The 21879-nt window shown below is 44.5% G+C and overlaps 1 protein-coding gene across 2 annotated transcripts in view; it reads right to left on the bottom strand.

The window, feature by feature from the left end:
• The window catches only part of PPP4R4 (protein phosphatase 4 regulatory subunit 4), a 1510494-nt gene that overhangs the window by 474011 nt on the left and 1014604 nt on the right, over window positions 1–21879 (bottom strand). For both annotated transcript variants that reach the window (XM_069208239.1, XM_069208238.1), the window contains 2 exons: window positions 13669–13746; window positions 8975–9058 (listed from right to left, as the gene is read on the bottom strand). In XM_069208239.1, coding sequence (XP_069064340.1) covers window positions 8975–9058; window positions 13669–13746 — 162 coding nt within the window. The remainder of the gene's footprint in view (window positions 1–8974; window positions 9059–13668; window positions 13747–21879) is intronic.

Raw genomic sequence — 21879 nt, 5'->3', positions numbered from 1 at the left:
ACCTTTCTTTTTAATACATTGTCACCCCCTAAGAGGTCTCTGGACAGCCCAGGTGTCGAGCTGCAGTGCATTTAAAACGTTGGACATACACCTTTAAGTTTTACATGTCCTGGTAGTGAAAAATTCCTGAGTTAATTTTTTTCACTACTGCAAACCCTACTTCTCACATACAACATCAGAGTTACCTTATTACAACTAAGCTTTAAATTCCAAATGGGAACAATTAGCCTGTTCACGCTTGCCGTGTCTAGAACTGCAATGAAAAATCCCATTTTATGGTAAAGTCAGATTTTAAATTACAATTGTAAAAATGTTCCTTTTAGGAAGCTGGCATTTTCCAGTCTTAAACATTTAGTGCCTGCAGCCTGTTTCTGAGTAACATGACTGGGTGAAGCTGACCGTTGGGCTTTGTGTATTCCTCCCAGACAGTCACACACAACAGACCGCTTAGGTGTGCCTGGATAGGCCACAACTGGCAGGATGAGAGGGTGAAGCTGGGCACAGCCCTATTTACAATTGATTAGCCAGAGTCCTGCCCCCACACAAATGGATGCATTTCCCTTTTAATTAGTTTGGAGCCACAGCAGGGGAGGCAGGAAACATGTGCCCTTCAAAATGGAACCTCTACAAGCTTCTACCACTTGAAAGGAGGCACCTGGTACAAATATTGGACCTGAGACACCAACTCTTCTGTACACCGTGGTGACTCTGTCTGGAAGAAGGACCACTGTGCTACTGTAAGGACTACCACTCTGCTAACCTGCTGCCCTGATAGACTACTGCCTTGCTGGACTGCTGCAGATGCAATCTCCGACCACATGCTCACCATCTGGGACCAGCTCACCACGCAAAACACCACAGCCATCATGAACTACATCCATTCAGGAGCACGCATGGACCCCTATAGCCCCACCACATTTTCAACCTCAGGAGCAAGACAATCAGCAGTTAGCTCACCTTGATTTTCAATTCATCCATAACCACGGCCACCTTCTCCAAAATACGGAAACACTCAGAAGTGAAACTCCTCCTCAAGAAACCTTCCACCGACTCTAACGAACTCAAAAGCTACAGTCTTATCTAGCTGCTCCCCTATCACCAAAGTTCTTGAAAAGGCCACCAACCGTCAACTCAGAGAACACCTGGAGATCAACAATCTTCTGGACCCCTCCCAATCTGGATTCCACACCAACCACAGCACCAAAACCTCTGTGGTCTATTCCACTGACAACATCAGAGCCCTCCTCGACCAAGGAAAAACGGCAGTCCTGATCCTCCTCAAACTCTAAGCAGCATCCAACACCGTATCCCACCACACATTTATCAAGAGGCTCCATTACATTGCTATCCAAGAAGACGCTCTCAAATTGATCACCTCCTTCCTCATCGGTGGAACCCAGAAAATCTGCCTACCTCCTTCCACCTCAGAACCCAAGAACATTATCTCTGGCATCCCTGAATGCTAGTCCTTCAGTGCTACTCTGTTTAACATCTACATGACACACTTGGCCAACATCGTCAGAACCCACAAAAATAATATAATATCCTATGCAGACGACACCTAGCTTATTCTCACTATCAAAATACCACTCTCACAATCAAAATACCCCTCCACCATGAGGGCCAACTTCAGCAGGTGCATAAAAGGAATCATCGAATGAATGAAAAACAACTGCCTAAAACTCAATACAGACAAAAGAGAAGTTCTGATCTTCGGGAACAACACCTCCCCATGGAACGACTCCTGGTGGCCTTCCCAACTAGGACCAAAACCCTCACTGACAGACCACACACGCGACCTTGGCATCATCCTGGAAAGCAAGCTCACCATGAAAAAACAGATCAATGCAGTCTCTTCCGCTATCTTCCTCACTCTTTGCATGCTCTGTAAGGTCTTCCAATGGCTCCCTGTCAACAGCTGATGAACCATCACTCAAGCCCTAGTCACCTGCAGGCTGGTCTACGGTAACCCACTCTATATAGGAATCACCACACACCTCCTGCAAGAGACTACAGACAGTACAGAATTCAACGGTCAGAATCATCCTCAAAACCCCCAAATGGGCCCACACCATGGCTTTTCAAGCCAACAAGATGGATATTTTCAAGCCAACAATACAGATATACAGATCAGCTTACTAAACACCTTAGCCATGTATGTTTCAAGCATTGATGAAAAAAATCACTAACTTGAATGACCTGATCAAAAGAGCCCAGTAGGACACTCTGGGACCTGCTCAGAGCTGCAGCTGCTCGCCAATTCTAGTCAAATTAGTGCGCTTCCAGATGTGATGTCAAAGCTAATGGGCGATCTAAAGGAAGTGGTCAATGTGAAGCCTCAAACAATCACGTTGAAGTCACAAGCATTAGAAGTGATGGATGATGCAGGAACCCGGGCAGCTAGGGTAAAGCCTCCAATACACCAACGGACAGAGGGGCAGACACCCTTGAAACACAGGGTGAGATCCATTGCTGCCAACGATAACATCCAAACGGCGCTTATCATAGGCGGCGACCCTGGTCCCTCTTGCCCTGCCTAGCTGGCTTCAGTCATGGAGAGCCCGGCTCCTGACTGGCCGCAAAGAGAGAAGAGATCCAAGAAACAGAAGGGGGTGCAATAAATTAGCTACCCAGTCACAAAACTTGGTGATCTACTTAATCTTCCAGTCTTCAAAAACCAAGCACATGTGGCCCAGGCTCAGGAAGCTCGGACCCTGTAGGTGGTCCGGGGGAGGTTTCAATGGCCATAAATCGGTCCCTGAAGCCTACCTCTGTGGCCCAAGCTATGGTCCCAACAGAAGCCCCAATTATCGGTTTTGCGTTGAAGGCAAGTGACCTACCTGCATGCAATCAACATCCTCCAGGCTCTATTGCTACAATGTGCCAAATCCAGGAACAAACAACATTTGTAGCAAGTACCCAGCCTAGGAATTTTGAGGTTTCACAAAAAAATGGCCTGCTCAAGAGACCCAGTTCTTCTGGCTACTCAAACACAAGCACAATGTAAGTGCTATAGAAAACTGTCTTCATCATCTCTGCGGGTTCAGAATCGAAAAGCATCGCGGCTCAGTCAGAGGGCAATACAGCTCTTTCAACTATTGTTTCTAGTACTAAAGAAGTGGCTTCAGCGACTCCTGTCTCTCCTGTGTGGGTCTTGGTAAAGCGCCAAGTGATGCAGTCAATGGTTTCAAGTGGTCACCTTGCTCCCCTTCCTAGAGAGGTGTAGTTCTTCAATCTCTTGTGCTTCGTAGCAGGTCCCACATAACGTTGCAAATGTCGATGGAGCCATCCAGTGTGCTTTTTTTAATCCAGAATATACATCTAGAGGCTCGTTTGTCATTCTAAATCAGGGTAACATCCTCAAGCTCAACGAATCAATAGGATCTCAGTGAATTGCCATTGCACCACATCGTCGCTGTGGAATTCATCGCCCCTGGACCTAGCCAGACAAATGAATCGACCAACGTGACCTGGAGGTTGGCAGAATTGGCTCAGAAGGTTTTTGACTGCTCTGACGTCTTTAAACAGTGGGGCATTAGTTTATCTCCCTTTAGGGAACCCGGATACCCACATGTCCTGGAAAACAGAAGGAGTTTCTTACACCAAGGCAAAATAAATCAGTGTATTCAGTTTTAACAAATGCCCAAAGCAAATCCACTGTTTTGGCCCCTCTGCTAACAGTGCACATCACAAGGAGCACACGTCCTGTACAATCGCAGTGGCAAACTGGATTTGGCTGCCACGGGCGATAAACTCAACTAGATTACTAGGAGGTCAAAAAACAAATCAAGCAGCCTCTTCAATACAGTCATTCAAGGTCTGCTCCTGGAATATCAATTGGCTGGCTAACAGGCTAGGAGACCCAGGTACTCTTTGATACCTTCAAACCTTTCACATTATCCTTCCACAGGAGCCTTGGTCCCTGGAGGCCCAGCATTTGGAGGGTTACACAATCCATTTTATCCCTGCAACCAAAACCGAAAGATATGGGTTCAGTATGTGTGGTCTTATCACCAATATCTCCATCTCTAACCAAATTGAATCACAGGGGAAATTGAGCGCTGAGCCTGGTCTTCAAGTAGTTGAACTATCTATGAGATCTAAAAATAGATGTCAAAAGTCAAAATAAAATTACTCTGGTCAACATCTATATAAATCCAAATTCCGCAGCTAGCACAGAATTATCGAAAAAGCAGATTGATACCATAATAGAGTTGATGTCACAAAGAGCTGGCAGTTATCTTGTGATTTCAGGTGATTTTAACATGTGGTTGATGAGCACACTTCCTGTGAGTGAGGTTACAGAAGCCCAAGACAGCCTGTGGTTGACCCCGCATCAAGTGCATCCGGGGTGGTGTAAATCAGTTAAGAAAGGGTGAATTTTGCAGAGTAACCTGGAATATCTCAGCCTTGGGGCATTAAGTCGCCACTTTGCACAGGATAAGCCACCAGGGTCTCTCATTCATAATGGAAACGAGGGCCTCCTTAATTGACTATACCTTTTTAGCCTTCCCATCTTGTGTAACGTATTTGATTCTGGCTTTGGCGAAAGAATAGAAAGTGATCATCGCCCTCAGGGGATTGTCATAGACATCAGTGTGGATCACTTTGAATGTGCAAGAGATATCAAGCTTAAAAAGTACACAACTGATTTAAAGTGCATTAGGTGCACTACAACATCCCTTGCATCTCTGGCAGCAAAGGTTAAACTTCTCTTTTATGCTTTTTACTCGCCCACCGGTGACCTCTTGTCGCAATGGGTAACATATAGAAAAGGTTTTTTAACGCAACACTCCAAGCAGGGTCCATCAAAGCCAAAACAGAACTAAAGCAGCTCTGATCTCTCTGTAATCAAGGTAAGGAACCACAAGATCAAAGAGCCAAAAAGATGGTGAATACGCTATGGAGAGCCTTTAAGGGGTCGTCTATGGACCAGAGAACCCTTTATCAATTGAGAGAGGTCAGAAGAAATCTAAAAGCTAAGAAAAAGACCCACCAAATGGAAAGCCAGAACTCCTTTTGGGCCAAATTATTGTTCAATAGTAAATCAAACAATTCAGCAAACCTTTGGCAGACAATTAATGGCTTGGGCGGAGCTATTCTAGCCTTGACCTCTTCTAACATCTCGAAGTCAATTTGATACCATTTCCTATATGCTCATTTCAACTCAGAGTTCAAAAAGTAAAGCTCCTCCGCAACGTGGACAGCATGGGGGCCATTAACCCTTTAACATCAAAGCACAATCATGAAAACCAAGCGGCCATATGGTGCTCCATTACTCCCAGTCTAGTTCAGAAATAAATTGAAAAAAGAGGCAAGAAGGGGGCCCCAGGCCAGGAGGTATACCATCAGCCATCTATAAAGAGGACCCCACAGTCTGGTCAGTCTCCTGGCACCGCTGTTTACTACCATTCATGTGACGAACTGCATTCCACCCTCTTGGTGTGGCTTGGTTCTAGTACCAGTCTACGAGGGTGATGACACAGGAGCCCGGGGAACTATTGTTTGGTAGCACTCCTTCAAAATGATGCAAAATACTTTGCAGGAGTGGTGCTGGGGGAACTAGAGTTGTGAGCTGAGGAAAATAATATTATTCCCCTTAATCAAACAGGGTTTATGAAGCAAATGGGGACTTCAGTCAACCTTATGGCTCTCTCCTACTATCTGACAGGCAAGGGTTAATAGGCATCAAGTCTACCTGGGGTTCATCAACCATAAGTCGGCTGTTGAGAAGGTCAGTAGAGGGAAACTTCGGCGGAAACTAGCCAATCTCGGAATCCCAGAAGGCCTTCTTAGGGCCCTGGAACTTCTGCATAAGGGTACATCGGTACGAGTAAAAATCAGGGATGGCACTCGTCTATCAAGGCTGATTAAAACTACGCAGGGGCTTAAACAGGGCTGTGTTCTTGCACCAACACAACTTAACTTGTTCTTATTGGATCTATCCCTGATGTTAAATGCAGTCAACTTGCAACCACCTAATTTCAGGGGCTTTCGGCTCTTGAACTTGCAGTACGCAGATGACTTGGTTCTATTAATTAGTACGAGGGTTGACCTGCAATGCCTCCTTGATGCAACAACAGCTTATTCAAGCAAAAAAGGCCTGAAAATCAATAAAACCAAAACAGAGTTCCTGGCCATGCAAGGTAAAAGCCTAAAAAAATGAATGTGGTTCCTAGATGCAGAGACTCAAGTCAACCAACAGTTTCAAATATCTCAGAGTATTCCTCAATGGGAATGGAAGCTACACTGACCAACTGGAATAAATTAGAAGAAAAGGGAACGCACTGTGAGTGGGCTTGAGGTCCCTAGCCATAAAATTCAAAAGACCCACCCTGACACTGACTCTACAAGTTGCACACGCATAGATTGGGTCTACACTAGCGTATGGGAGTGAGACGCTCAAAGGGAGGGATAGTGACCTGTTGGACAAAACGCTCCACAAGATCTATATAGCGATTTTCAGGCTTCCCTCCCATGTGTCACCCGCCCACATCAGACTCGAGTTTGGGATCACCATATAAGCTCTGGCGCTGTCACAAATTAAAGTCTGCAAAGGAGTAGTCCTTAGCTCATTATGTAAGGAAGACATTGGATTCAACCCACAGCCCCTAAACACAATCTTACTTGGTCCAGTCCTTCAGCTCTTTGAACTTAAAATCTTCTTGGGACTTACCGATCAGCTCCAGGACTTCGAAAGGATAGTAAAACTGAGCAGCAAACAGCTCTCACTGCTGGACAATAAGGCTACCTTGATGTGCGTAAACATGGATGGATGTTACTCCCAACTTACGAGCAACTAAAACTACAGAGCTACCTCGCCAAACATTTTAAGGAACAAATAAAGTCTCAATTAATGAGGTACAGGTTGGGTTTATTACCCACAATACATTACCAGACGGCATGGAAAAGGCGTGAAGAGCAGGGAGTTGCCGGCTATGTCATTTAGGGTAGGACGACATCATTCATATCTTGTGCCTATGCCCTGCCCTCCCACAGGATCGGTGAGAGCTTTTACGAAGAGGATGAAATACCAGAGGATTAAGGTCCTGTACGGAGGCCGTCTTGGCCTGCTTTGACACTAGGGACCTTAGACTAAGCTGCGCTCTGGTGACATTTCTGCAGCGTTTCGAGAAATGGGCAGATGTCACAGCCTGAGCGACGGCAGTGGGTGGGGTGTGAGCACTTAATCTCTTGGTTTTTGGCTCATGTTTTTATTCCATCAATGTTGCCCCTCAGGCCAGATTTGGTCATGTAGCCTGAGAAGATAATGGTTTGGCTCGAAGGAAGACTTTTGACCTAGATTCTGTACGAGTCCGGTCCCCACCATCATATGCCAGCTATATTGTAGCAACTATTACCGTTGACCTAGTCTCCCCTTCTTCACTAGGGAGAGTTGTTTATTTCACCAGGTTTTCTCTTATGTGCAATATCCCTAGTATGCATGTCAGCAGCCTATTGATGGTATTTTTATATAACATGAGTTTCCTACCCCTAATAATATGTGAGCCATACAGAAGTTACCATCAATGGCAATATTAGGGTATTTTAACATATCTTTAATAACCATTTCTATACTTACCATTTTACTCAAAACAATATCTTAATATATATGTTGGCAATATAGCCAGAACAGGCTTAGAAACCTGCATGAAAAAACAAGCATAAAATGTTTTATGGTTCACTGGATGGACATGAGGTGGTCATCTGGGGATGGGGTTTAACACTGAATTGTGTGTTTACATGGAACGATTTCAACAAATCATGCAATAAAGAATTTGACATTGCTTTGACCCACAACACTCTCCACCTCAAGAAGTTCCACTGGCTCCCCATTCAGAAGAGATGTCAATTCAAGATGTTGATCCATACCTACAAGGCCCTTCACAATCAAGGACCAGCATACATCAACCACCACCAACCCTCCAGACATCTGGACTCCACTTCCCTCTCCCTTGTACACATCCTCTGCATCTGCCAAAGCAAGAGTGGAGGACGTTCCTTCTCCTACCTTGTGGTGAAATCCTGGAATAATGTTCCCCTTCACCTATGGGCCTCATCCTCTCTTCGAGAATTTATGAAAGACTGAAGACCTCACTGGTCAGACGAACCACATAGCAGCTATGTTCTCAGCACCTGGATACCCTCGCAGGTGGTTAGCCATGCTCTATACATCCTAATTTGTTGATTGAGTTACTTCTTTGCCTGATTGTTGCCTTGATTCCCTCCTGCCTGACTTAGATGGTCTTGCATAACTAGATAGCCATGAGTGGCACTTTGGGCTTTTGGTGCTATTTGTCCCTTAAATTCTTAAAATTGCATCTCTCTGTTTATACAAACTGGAGTTTTGTCACTTTGGTCTTCATTTATTGATAACATTGTGCTCTATTTGTTTTAATTGGTGTGGGATTTTCCTTGTGTTGTGTTTTCACTTTATTTGTGGTCGAAGTGCTGCACAAATACTTTACACATTGCCTCTAGGTTATGCCTGACTGCTCTGTTCCAAACTACCTGAGGGTTCATTTCAGATCAATTTTGGGTTTTCTTGTGCCTCATTCTGACAAGGATTGTGATGCTGTTTGAGTAGGCTTTTCCTCCCCCCCAACGAGTAACTCCATTTATTACATGAGGTATCTTAATTATTCATTGATTAAAAACTGAAAATAAATAATGGAAAAAGACTACGTATAGCTGAAGAAAAACTGAAGTTGCATCACTCTGAATTCATGCTAAAAGTTACAGTTTGGGCTGACTGCAGCCTTCAAAGAATCTGCATACATGCATCTATTCTTCTTGCTGACACTGGCTTACCTTCAATATTAATTAATATATTTAGTTTTATAGTTTCTTGTGAAACCTGTTAAAGGAGTCTGCACCCAAAAACAACTAGAGGTGGTAACACATCATATGGGTTAAAGTCATGATTGAATAAATACAAAAACATGTTGTGCCTATGCACAATCCAAGCATTTACCTTGTTTTCTGATGCAGAACTTTCCCCTCCACTAGTCATAAGTTCCAGGGTCTCTGGAAGATGATCTAATAGTGCATCTAATACCTATCAAAACATGTAGAATCAATGATACATTTACAAACGGAGCAGAATATAATAACTGTGCTGTGCAACTATCTCAAATAATCATACATTTTCTGTAAAGTTTGATCTATAACAAAAGTTTAAATACATTGGAGATATCAAAGACGTACCAAAAATTACTGTATGCATTTTTTGTAGTATAATATAAATATTGACATAACGAAAATATATTTTTCTAAGACAGAACTAGAGTAAATTGTGAAAAACCATATTAATGTTTATAGTGCACTAAGTGAAAAACTGTAAAAGTCCCTACCCCTAGGACTATTCTATAGTTGTTAATTGTATCCAGTCCGGGATTGGTTTTTAATGTCTGTCAGTAGTGTCTCTAAGATGGCACCATAATTACTTTGTGATTAGCAATTACTAGTCCTGAATGCAGCAGGATAATTGAATACAGGGTGACAGGAAAGATTACACCCTGTAAGGATGCACTTTCAATGTTTGTCGCACACATCTATGAGTTTGACATTTACACTTAGGAGCAGAAATAAGCTCCTCTGTGTGATCACTGTAAAACCTTCAAGCATATGTGGGCCCAAACCTTGAGTTGTGTTCTCTCCCCAAGTCTAAAAAATTTAATTATAGTTAGGGATGGTACTAAGATTTTAGATTACATCAAAAAGAAAGCCTGGATGTTCACTGAAAACCCAAAAGGTTGAAGTGACTTTATAGATGATAGGAGGAGAAATAACATAAAAACAAACTGTTAACACAAAAAAGTGAAATTCACCAGTTATATTTCACTGAGCTAAATATAATTTGCACCCCAGCCATGTACTGTTGATGACCTCTCATACTTCTTCATTCATGGAATATTAAATTGCATAATTGAGTACATCACTGATGACATTTCAAATGACATCAGTTATGACATCACTGATAACATATTAGTCATTTTCACCATAGAGCTATTGACAGTACCCATGTACATCCACAGCACAAAAATAGCAACCACCTTGGATGCAATTATAACTCTGCACCTTGAAAGTTATATGGTGCACAGTTAACAAATCATTAAAATAAGAAGCATACATTGTACTGCAGGTTAAACAAGGTAAAGGCAGAGTGCACTTGATGTGGGTTGCGGAGCTGAAAGAGTGTGGCTTAGAGCCAAAGCTTGTTTAAAAAAAATCTGATATAAATAAAGGATATAGTTGCTTTTGGAAATAGATAATCCATCATTGGATATCTGGCCACTTGCCTATGGTAAATAATGCAATACAGCATTAGACACAAATCTTTATGTAACAAGGACATTTATAAGGTGTGAATTCTCATTTCCACAACTCTTCTGATGATTTTGATGCATTTCAGATTATAGAATAATATACAATGCAGGGGGGACCCACTTAGATGTAATTCATCTCACACTGGTGGTGTAAACAGCTCTAAGGTTGTATGAAAATTTTCACATGCAGGAATGTGTGTAGTTTATTTTACTAAACTACAGAAGGTTATCCACAGGGCTTCACAGGAGAGATCCTTTCAGTGGCAAATGTTTACTTCTTAACCTTACAAATTAAAATTACCGGCCTTGTGAAGTCCTTAAGAATATTGTCCACATCCAAATCATGTTGAATTATATCAAGCTCAAAAACCCTACAGGACAGTATCACAATGACCATAACGCCACCAATTATGCCATTTAACCAGTCAAAGTGAAGTACTACCTGAAGTCATAAGAAGTGTAAGGCCAGGCACAAGACATAGCTCAGTGAACTATAACTAGTGAATTTCACTTTTTTGCTATTAAACATCTAAATATTACATCACTTTAAGCTTTGTTTGTTTCAGTGAATTTATAGGGATTTTGTTCATCATATTGACCCAACTCCCCTGCTAAGCACATCTTTTAGCTGTGCAAAGCAATGGATTACCCACAGAGCCTGCACCTAAAACTGTTGGTGCCCAAGCTTTCACCGTGCAGACTTTGGTCATGCTGGCATGGGTTGGCCACGAGGACTGCCCTATGGCTAATTGAGCAGCCAAACCCATTGGGTGGCCAAACTCTAGCTGTGTATGACCTGGGGACTCTCCCCTAGGGACAAGCATCTCCTGGCCATGCATGACAGTGTTATTTTGTGGGTTTGGCCTACTGGTCAGCGAGCACTCCACTGTGTATGGTATTTAGCCGTGCACAGCATGGGGTTGGCTGTAGGGCATGGCCTGTGACCAGGCCCAATGACCGACCCTCTGCAGACATCCAAACCACACTGTGCACTGAATTTAACAATGCTGGGGTGGGGTTGGCCAAAGGGCAGCCAACGACTCAAAGGAGACCAACCGCTAGCTATGCATGACTGCCTTGGGAGGCATAGGCATCCAATCCCCCCCTTCCATCAATTGCCTTATATATACAGGTACATTTTGCAAGGCATTTATTGAAGAGGCTGGGCTCCTGGATGCCTGATATCCAAGTGACTGGACTTACTGGCAGCAAAATGGATGATGTGTTTCAGATTATGCCTTGCTCAAAACTCAATTTGCACCCGAGGCAGGCGCCATAAGTCAATGTAAAAACGCATGATTAGAAGTTAAATTGATTATTCCACATATCGTAATAGACATGAAGAAAATACTAATGCTTTTGTACCATATGGTTGCACAACAAATTCAGATAAAGTTCCCTGAATAGAAAACAAAAAGTTAAGAACATAGGGGGGTCATTCTGACCCCGGCCGGCGGCGGAAGCCGCCGGCCTTGCGGGAACCGCCAGAATACCGCTGCGCGGTCGAAAGACCGCCGCGGGTATTCTGGGTTTCCCGCTGGGCTGGCGGGCGACCGCCAAAAGGCCGCCCGCCAGCCCAGCGGGAAACACCCTTCCACGGGGATGCCGGCTCTGAATGGAGCCGGCGGAGTGGAAGGGGTGCGACGGGTGCAGTAGCACCCGTCGCGATTTTCAGTGTCTGCATGGCAGACACTGAAAATCTTGGTGGGGCCTTCTTACTGGGGCCCCTGCAGTGCCCATGCTATTGGCCCCAGGGGCCCCACGACACCCCATACCGCCATCCTGTTCCTGGCGGCCAAAACCGCCAGGAACAGGATGGCGGTATGGGGGTCGGAATCCCCATGGCGGCGCAGCAAGCTGCGCCGCCATGGAGGATTCCCCAGGGCAACGGAAAACCGGCGGACCGCGGCTGTACCGTCGCGGTCAGAATGCCCAAGGGAGCACCGCCAGCCTGTTGGCGGTGCTCCCGCGGTCGTTGGCCCTGGCGGTTTTTACCGCCAGGGTCAGAATGACCACCATAGACTGTTAAGTAATAAAAAACTTTTTGTTGTTCAAAACATTCTGTCCGTACAAGGGAACAATTGTTGAAGCTGTTCACTTTACGTTACAGCTAGCAATGGTAATTGATTGGAATTTGAATGGTTACTTTTTGTTTACCTCTCTTAAATAGATTGGTGATAAGACAATGGTCAGGGCCAGTGAAATTATGCGTTTCTGTGGCGGCAGAACTTTTCACATAAATATGGTTTCAGTACACTTTCAACATATTTGCTGCATAGTTTGCAGATTTACAATTGATGTTTAGAGGTCAAATAGATCAAAATAATGATGCAAGAGGCTGTAGCAAAATGCTACACATCTTGCCTTTTCTTGTGCAAAATTTAGAAAACCGTGCCACATAGTTTGATCCTCTAATGCTACCCAGTGTCTCTAGCAATGGCAAGGTACTGTAGATTGGTTTAAGGTGGACATAACAATGATGGAATTCATATTCCTGAAGGACCCGTGAAATATTTCCTACACTTCATGGTTCCCATTGAGATATGGGTTTTATATCACTGCATCTTGTGCAATAAAACAGGTAATAGACATATGGTTTTAAATAGGAGACTGAACATCTTGGTGTTCATTAACTGGGGGTTGAGGTGAAACTACCATAAATGTTATCTTCCATTAAAGTAAATTCAAAGTCTACAATGTCTTCAAAACCAGAGCATATGCACATTGCTAATCACAATGATTATTTCAGAGGCAAAATATATGCAGCAAGACTTGAGTTATTCTACATTGTTCTACTGTTACCTTCCAGTAAAGCAATTCTGGCTAAAATAATTGGCGATAGGCTTGAGTGTCAACATTTGAAAACTAAAGAAATACCAGACTACATAGAGGACCTATTAATGAGTGGTCAAGTAACATTATCAGTAACTCTATCCCTGGAGTTATTGTTACTGGGAATAACTCAGAAGGGGGAATCTCTTGTGGATTACAAATGGAACTCTGAGACTCCTTGAGAAATGTTGATTTACTATGGAAATGAGTAAATCAGAGTTAGATTTCTCGAGTGCATTCCTCATTTTGCCAGAGGTTTCACCCACAGATTGCAGCTGCTATTAACCATGCTGGCCCCACTGGATTTAAAAGGGGCCTTGTAATGATGCACATGACTGTTGCAGGAAGATATGCATCTGGCACATAAAGTGGGGTCTTTATTAAGCTGTAGGTCCTCTATACGCAGTAAATTTTTCCGTTTTGATTTATTTATTCACATTTGATGCATTTATAGGTAGTTTATTCATTTTATTCTACCAGCAAAATGTAACGAAAATAAACGTCTTACCTCTAAAGCCTCATCCTGTAAAAGTGCAACCAGTTCTTTCTGTATTAGAAATAAACTGGAGCTTAAAAGCTTAGTGACCTAAAATAATAAAAAAAGAAAGTTCAGTAATAAACCTACAATTATAAATATAAAGAAACAAAAAATACTTAACATGTACCATCTTCCATAGATAACAAACTTCAGTAGGCAAAAATAGTTTAGGATTACTTGGGTCAATGAAGCAATTGAAGGAACTAGGGCTATTTGTGGATTGTCTGATTTACAAGGAAACAAGTACTCCATTGTAGCACTTCACTCTTAGGGTAGTGAAGCAGAGCAGCACCAGGCCTACCCAGAGGGTTCTGGTGTGGGCTTGTAATCCGAGCTCACTGGTACATACCAACACTACTCAAATCATTGATCAGTCAGCATTTTTTCTTTAGAAAAGGAAAAATAACTTCATTACACACACAAAGTTGAATGCTATGTATAAAAATACAAATAAATATAATCATGTAAATGGACATTCCATTGATGACAACCTAATATCACAATATAGAAATTGTCAAGAAAACTGTGGCTCTCCACACATATTTGCAGATCCATGGACCCAGTTTGATCCATTAATACTGAGAGACACCCATGTTCCTTTTTACTCTTATGGAAGTATTTTCTCTTTTCAGAACCTTACTTAATTGATCATGGGATGCTCCCACAGGCACTTACAACCACTTTGTCACATATTTGGCGATAGGGCAACAAACATGTTGATTTGCTGTTAGCCATCAGACTGGCAGGCTCTTTGACTCTCCAAGGGTCTGGAAATCTCAACGAGTATGAAGAAAAAAATGCTTCCTCTATCAATGGGTTGTGTTTAAATGCTATTTCCTCAAGTGAATTGAGGACAAGGTAATTGAGGGATCAGTGAATTAACTGTCAAAATAGAAATATAAAAAATCTTTGTCCCACTAAGAATTCAACCACCAAAACATTTTCCCAATGCAATGTTCTAAAAAACGACTCAATAGATACAGTAAAACAAGAACTGGTAGACCTCTAAGTAATGTTCTTGCTTCATGCAATTCGTTCCTTTCAGAGATTTTTGCTATAGACAAAAAGCCAAACACAATTTTGGTGCCCCAATCCTTGTGTTTTCTCCTCTGGACAGATCTGCACAAAACATCACAGGCAGAAAAAAACTTTGGGATTTAACCACTCGCATGCCTTGGACGAGGTGACCTCGTCCAAGGCAGCGGTTCCCGGGTGCCTTGGACGCGGTCACCTCGTCCAAGGCATGAGAACTGGGGGGAGCGCTAGCGCTCCCCCCCATGTGCACCCCACCCACCCCCCCAAGGCGGGAATGGAAGGGGAAGCCCTTCCCCTTCCACCCCCGACCAACCCCCGGCAATCTGATGACGTCAGCGCACGCACAGAGCGACGACGTCATCAAGTATTACCGGGACGCGCTGGAAGCCATTTGCTTCCAGCGCGTCGAGAGAAGACTTTTTTTGGTAAGTCCTTCCCTTTTTGGGGGTTTTGGGGGGGGGGAAACAGACACGGGGGAAAGGAAAGGGTTTTTCCTTTCCCCCTGTGCCTGTTTTCACTGGATTCCTGCTCCACGATCGTGGAGCAGGAATCTCCACTAGACACCAGGGATTTTTTGGGGTATTTTTATTTTGCGGGCGACCCCTTAGGCAAGGGTTGCCCCCGTAGGGGGCTATTTTTTTTTTGTATTTTGCCCCCCCCCCCGGGGGCAGATCGCCGATTTTTCGGCCAATCTGCCCCCGGGGGGGGGGGGGGGCGAAATCCCCTAGACACCAGGGATTTAGTTTTTATTGTTTAAATTGGGGGCGACCCCTTGGGCAAGGGTCGCCCCCCTGGGGGTCTATTTTATTTAATATTTCGCCCCCCCCCGGGGGCAGATTGCCGATTTTTCGGCCGATCTGCCCCCAACGGGGGGGGGGGGGGGCGAAATACACTAGACACCAGGGATTTCTTTATTTATAAGTTTATTTTGGGGGCAACCCCTTGGGCAAAGGTCGCCCCCTCTGGGGAGCTATTTTTTTTAGTATTTTGCCCCCCCCTGGAGGCAGATCGCTGATTTTTGGGCCGATCTGCCCCCGGGGGGGGGGGGGGCGAAATCCACTAGACACCAGGGATTTTGTTTTTATTGTTAATTTTGGGGGCAGATTTTTCGGCCGATCTGGCCCCGGGGGGGAGGGGGGGGCCAAATCCACTAGACACCAGGGATTTCTTTATTATAAGATTATTTTGGGGGCAACCCCTTGGCAAAGGGTCGCCCCCCCTGGGGGGCTATTTTATTTAGTATTTCGCCCCCTCCCGGGGGCAGATTGCCGATTTTACTGCCGATCTGCCCTGTGGGGACGAAATTCACTAGACACCAAGGATTTACTTTATATGATTATTTTGGGACCGACCCCTTGGGCAAGGGTCGCTCCACTGGGAGGCTATTTTTTTTTTCTGTTTCGGCCCCCCCCGAGGGCAGATCAGCCATGTTTTGGACGATCTGGGCCCCGGGGGGGGGGGGGGGGGGGGGGGCGGTCGAAGCACACTAGGCGCTAGGGATTGTGTGGTGTGTGTGTGTGTGCTGTGTGTGTTTGGGGGCACCCCTTGGGCAAGGGTCGCCCCCCCAAAGTGGGAAAAGTTAGTATTGGCCATTTCTGCCCCCTGTAGGGGCAGATGGGCCTATTTTTGTGGCCCATCTGACCCCAAGGAGTGCAGAAACCACCAATACGCCAGGGATTTATTTTTTTGTTCCCCTTTTTTTGTTTTGTGCTGGGGGTGCCCCATTTGGGAATGGTCCCCCCCTCAAGGGGGCACAGAGCTGTTGCCCATTTCCCCTTGGGGGCAGATCGGCAAAAAAATATTACGCCCATCTGCCCCCAAGGGGGGCAGAATCCACTTAGGTACCAGGAACAATTTCTAAGTTCTTGGTGGTGGGGTGTTTGTCAAACTGGCGAAGTATTTGTATTTGTGATTATAACAATGTATTACTTCTTTTTCTTCTAGTTCAACGCTTTTGCTTCCTTTGCTGTGGATCCTTGCGGTTTTGGCAGTAGTTGTCCTGCGGTTTGCATAGTTGCATGTTTTAGGTAAGTGAAAGCAATTTACTCCAAAGGAGTATTGTTGACATGCATGAATGACATGTTTGTAGGTGGTGTACTAAGTGCAGTATTGTGTGTGGAATTGTCCTTAGATTTGAGCACAATGATATTTGTGTTGTCACATGTCTAATTTTCTTTTTTCTTTTTTCTTTTTAGTGGGATATCATTGGTGATTGCTGTGTCTGTGCAGAGTAGCTGCTTGGTGAGTAGCTTTTTCAGGCAAGTGAGTGGTATAGTGTTTTAGTACATAACTCTTTGTGATAAAGCTACACTTTATTACTTATTTTAGTGCTAGTTGTTGTTGGCAATCCATTTTTTGTTATTGAGGATCATGCCTAGACGCAGAGTGACCGCTCAGCAGGTTGTTGGCATGCTCTTTGAGTTGTCTTCAGACCATGATTACGAGACTGACTCTGCATCTGAGGCAGAGGAGGAAGTGGGAGATTCTGGAAGTGAGTTTTCTGTCTGAAAGTATTCTTCTGATGAGGAAGCTACTCTCAGTGCAGATGAAGGGCCTGTTGTAGAGGAGGACATTGATGTGCCAAGAGTGCAGCAGCCTGGGGCTGAAGGGTTTCCCATTAGAAGACCTGACACCTGGATTGCCCCAAACATGGAGCAGCCACAGTTACCTGCATTTACTGGTCTCCCAGGGTGTAGAGTCAACACGGAAAACTTTTTGCCTGTCCATTTCTTTCACTTGTTTATGGACGATGTATTTTTGGGAGAGATTGTGGAGCAGACTAATTTGTATGCAGAGCAATATTTGAGGGACAACGCTGCCAGATTTAAGCCTCAGTCTAGAGCTACTCAGTGGGTTCCCACATATCTGGAAGAGATGAAAAAGTTTTTAGGTTTGACTTTTTTGATGGGGTTGATCAGGAAGCCATCACTGGCTTCTTACTGGTCTACTAGTCCCTTTTATGGCAACGGCTATATTTCCTGCAACTATGACACGTAATCTGTATTTGCTTCTTCTTCGTATGCTGCATTTTGTAGACAATGCTTTAGCCTTGCCACGAGATCACCCTGATTGTGACGTTCTTTTTAGGATTAGGCCTGTCCTTGATCATTTTGTAGATCGGTTTTCTGAGGTCTATGTTCCAGGGAAAGAGATAAGTGTGGACGAGTCTTTGGTCCTTTTCAAGGGGCGTTTAGTTTTTAAGCAGTACATTCCTAGTAAGTGGGCACTGTATGGGATTAAATTGTATATGCTGTCAGAAAGCAGTACAGGATATGTGTATAATTTCCAGTTCTACACTGGTAGGGATTCCAGTATTGACCCTCCTGATTGTCCGGCCACTTTTGGAGTTAGCGAAAAAATTGTGTGGGAACTTGGTAGACGGCTGTTTAACAAAGGTCACCATTTGTACGTAGATAATTTCTACACTGGAGTGCAATTGTTCAAGGAGTTGTTTAGAGTGGACACTGTTGCTTGTAGCACAATCCGTTCTAACCGGAAAGGCTATCCAAGGGACCTTGTCTGTAAAAAACTTGAGAGGGGGCAGTGCAGTGCCTTGCAGAATAATGAGCTCCTAGCTCTGAAATTTTCAGACAGGAGGGATGTGTACATGCTGTCTACCATCCATGATGAGAGTACTTCCCCTGTGACTGTTTGGGGTCAGGTTGCGGAAGTGGGCAAACCTGCGTGCAATTTGGACTATAATAGGCACATGGGTGGTGTTGATAGAGTAGATCAGAGGTTGGAACCTTACACTGTTCTTCGTAAGTCTTACGTGTGGTATAAAAAGTTGGCCCTACATTTATTTCATTTGGCAACTTTTAATGCTTTTATTGTATTCAAGGCTTCTTCACCTGAGTCAAGGATGACATTTGTTAAATTTCAGGAGTCGGTGATAGAAAGCCTTATTGTGGTGGAACAGGCAAGAGTTCCTAGAGTAGAAGTGGTGGAGGATGTGGCTAGATTGAAAGATCGGCGCTTTCCAGATCACATTCCTCCCACTCCCAAAAAAGACATGCCCACAAAGAAATGTAGAGTATGTGCCCGGAGATTAATCCGGAGGGAGAGGCGTATATACCTCCCCGAATGCCCTTCAAAGCCTATGCTGTGTGTGCCCAGCTGTTTTAGAAGTTACCACACAAGGAAAAACTTTTGGAAAATACCGTGAGCGTAAACTGTCTGTTTTATATTTTCATATGTTGAGTTTCACGGTTGGCATCACTGTCATGTATTTAGTTAGAGCTTTTGTGTTTGTAGTTCTGTACTTATTTTATAACTAGTTAGTGGTTTCATTGTTGTTTATAAACAAAAAAAAGTGATGGTAGTGTGCGTGGGGTGGCGCTTGGCTGGCGGTGTGCGTGGGGTGGCGCTTAGCTGGCGGTGTGCGTGGGGTGGCGCTTGGCTGGCAGTGTGCGTGGGGTGGGGCTTAGCTGGCGGTGTGGGTGGGGTGGGGCTTGGCTGGCGGTGCCATCCAAACACCAGTCCACACACTCATCAGCTGGTGTGATTGCTGTATCACGCATGTGGGCGTATGAAAGTGATGGGCCCTTGACTGGCGCTGTCTGTCGATGTGAGTCTTGTAATGTGCTGAGCCCGTGGCTGGCGGCGTGAATGGTCTAGTGCATGTCATGTATGAAAGGTATGTGAATGGACTGTAAAGCGGTTGGTGCCTTGTCGTGGCTTTACAGCTCATGAGCTGTGAGTCATTGGTTCAGTTTGGCCTTTCAGTTATTACCAGTGCATTTCACTTTTGTGAAATCTCTTGTTAATAAAATTTGATCTACTGAACCATCACTCACCCTCGTGCCAAATCCAACCAGTATGTGTGGTACAAAAGACAAAACCTACTCCGCTGTAATCAGGCGTCGCAGCACACTTGAGACACGCTAGGTGTCTCAGGTGGGACCCCGATGATGAAGCATGCCACCAACTTGGTTGGTGGGTGAGAGGTCTTTTTCACATAACCTAAGTGCGTTTCTTTTCACAATTTTAGTGTTTGGCACATCACAGACGTGTGTGGACACATCAAAATGATATATTACAAAACTACCTGTGTTTGGGGGGGAGGGGACACCTATGTTTTTGGTCCTGGGTGCAGCCTTTATCTAGGGAAACCTACCAAACCCAGACATTTTTTTAAAACTGGACACCCCAAGGAGTGCAGGGAGATGTGGCTTGCTTGGATCCCCCAACATTTTCTTACCCAGACGCCTCTGCAAACTGGAAAATTTGCATATTTTCCTGACTTTTGTTTGTACGATCACCGCTCCAGCACAAAATTCCTACTCCCCAGCGTTCCCCTCAGTCTCCCAAGTAAAATGACACCTCACTTGTGTGGGTCCCCAAAGTAGAGTCAGCCTAAAGATGTATAAAAGAAGAATATGTCCTTATCAACTCGCTGTGCTATCCCCTCTATCTCTACACGTTTTTGGCCTTATTCTGTTGCAGGCACCTGGCCCACCCACACAAGTGAGGTATCACTTTTATCGGGAGACTTGGGGGAACCCTGGGTGGAAGGAAATTTGTGGCTCCACTCTGATTCCAGAACTTTCTGTTACCAAAATGTGAGGAAAACGTGTTTTTTTTAGTCAAATTTTGAGGTTTGCAAAGGATTCTGGGTAACAGAACCTGGTCAGAGCCCCACAGGTCACCCCATCTTGGATTCCCCTAGGTCTCTAGTTTTAAAAAATGCACAGGTTTAGCAGGTTTCCCTAGGTGCCGACTGAGCTAGAGGCCAAAATCTACAGGTAGCACTTTGCAAAAAACACATCTGTTTTCTTTCAAAAAATGTGATGTGTCCACGTTGCGTTTTGGGGCATTTCCTGTTGCAGGCGCTAGGCCTACCCACACAAGTGAGGTATCATTTTTATTGGGAGACGTGGGGGAACGCTGCGTGGAAGGAAATTAGTGGCTCCTCTCTGATTCCGGAACTTTCTGTCACCAAAATGTGAGGAAAACGTGTTTTTTTAGCCAAATTATGAGGTTTACAAAGGATTCTGGGTAACAGAACCTGGTCAGAGCCCCACAAGTCACCCCATCTTGGATTTCCCTAGGTCTCTAGTTTTAAAAAATGCACAGGTTTTGTAGGTTTCCCTAGGTGCCGGCTGAGCTAGAGGCCAAAATCTACAGGTAGGCACTTTGCAAAAAACACCTCTGTTTTCTTTCAAAAAATGTGATGTGTCCACGTTGCGTTTTGGGGCATTTCCTGTCGTGGGCGGTAGGCCTACCCACACAAGTGAGGTATAATTTTTATCCGGAGACTTGGGGGAACGCTGGGTGGTAGGAAATTTGTGGCTCCTCTCTGATTCCAGAACTTTCTGTTACCAAAATGTGAGGAAAACTTGTTTTTTTAGCCAAATTATGAGGTTTGCAAAGGATTCTGGGTAACAGAACCTGGTCAGAGCCCCACAGGTCACCCCATCTTGGATTCCCCTAGGTCTCTAGTTTTAAAAATTGCACAGGTTTTGCAGGTTTCCCTAGGTGCCGACTGAGCTAGAGGCCAAAATCTACAGGTAGGCACTTTGCAAAAAACACCTCTGTTTTCTTTAAAAAAATGTGATGTGTCCACGTTGCGTTTTGGGGCATTTCCTGTTGCAGGCGCTAGGCCTACCCACACAAGTGAGGTATCATTTTTATTGGGAGACGTGGGGGAACGCTGGGTGGAAGGAAATTTGTGGCTCCTCTCTGATTCCGGAACTTTCTGTCACCAAAATGTGAGGAAAACATGTTTTTTTAGCCAAATTATGAGGTTTGCAAAGGATTCTGGGTAACAGAACCTGGTCAGAGCGACACAAGTCACTCCCTCTTGGATTCCACTAGGTCTCTAGTTTTAAAAAAATGCAGAGGTTTTGCAGGTTTCCCTAGGTGCCGGCTGAGCTAGAGGCCAAAATCTACAGGTAGGCACTTTCCCAAAAACACCTCTGTTTTCTTTAAAAAAAATGTGATGTGTCCACGTTGCGTTTTGGGGCATTTCCTGTCGCGGGCGTTAGGCCTACCCACACAAGTGAGGTATCATTTTTATTGGGAGACGTGGGGGAACGCTGGGTGGAAGGAAATTTGTGGCTCCTCTCTGATTCCGGAACTTTCTGTCACCAAAATGTGAGGAAAACATGTTTTTTTAGCCAAATTATGAGGTTTGCAAAGGATTCT

The sequence above is a fragment of the Pleurodeles waltl genome, chromosome 9 (assembly GCF_031143425.1).
Source record: "Pleurodeles waltl isolate 20211129_DDA chromosome 9, aPleWal1.hap1.20221129, whole genome shotgun sequence".
NCBI classification, from domain to species: domain Eukaryota; kingdom Metazoa; phylum Chordata; class Amphibia; order Caudata; family Salamandridae; genus Pleurodeles; species Pleurodeles waltl.
Note: the sequence above shows the minus strand (reverse complement) of the source record. Positions and strands in the feature narration are given on the sequence as shown.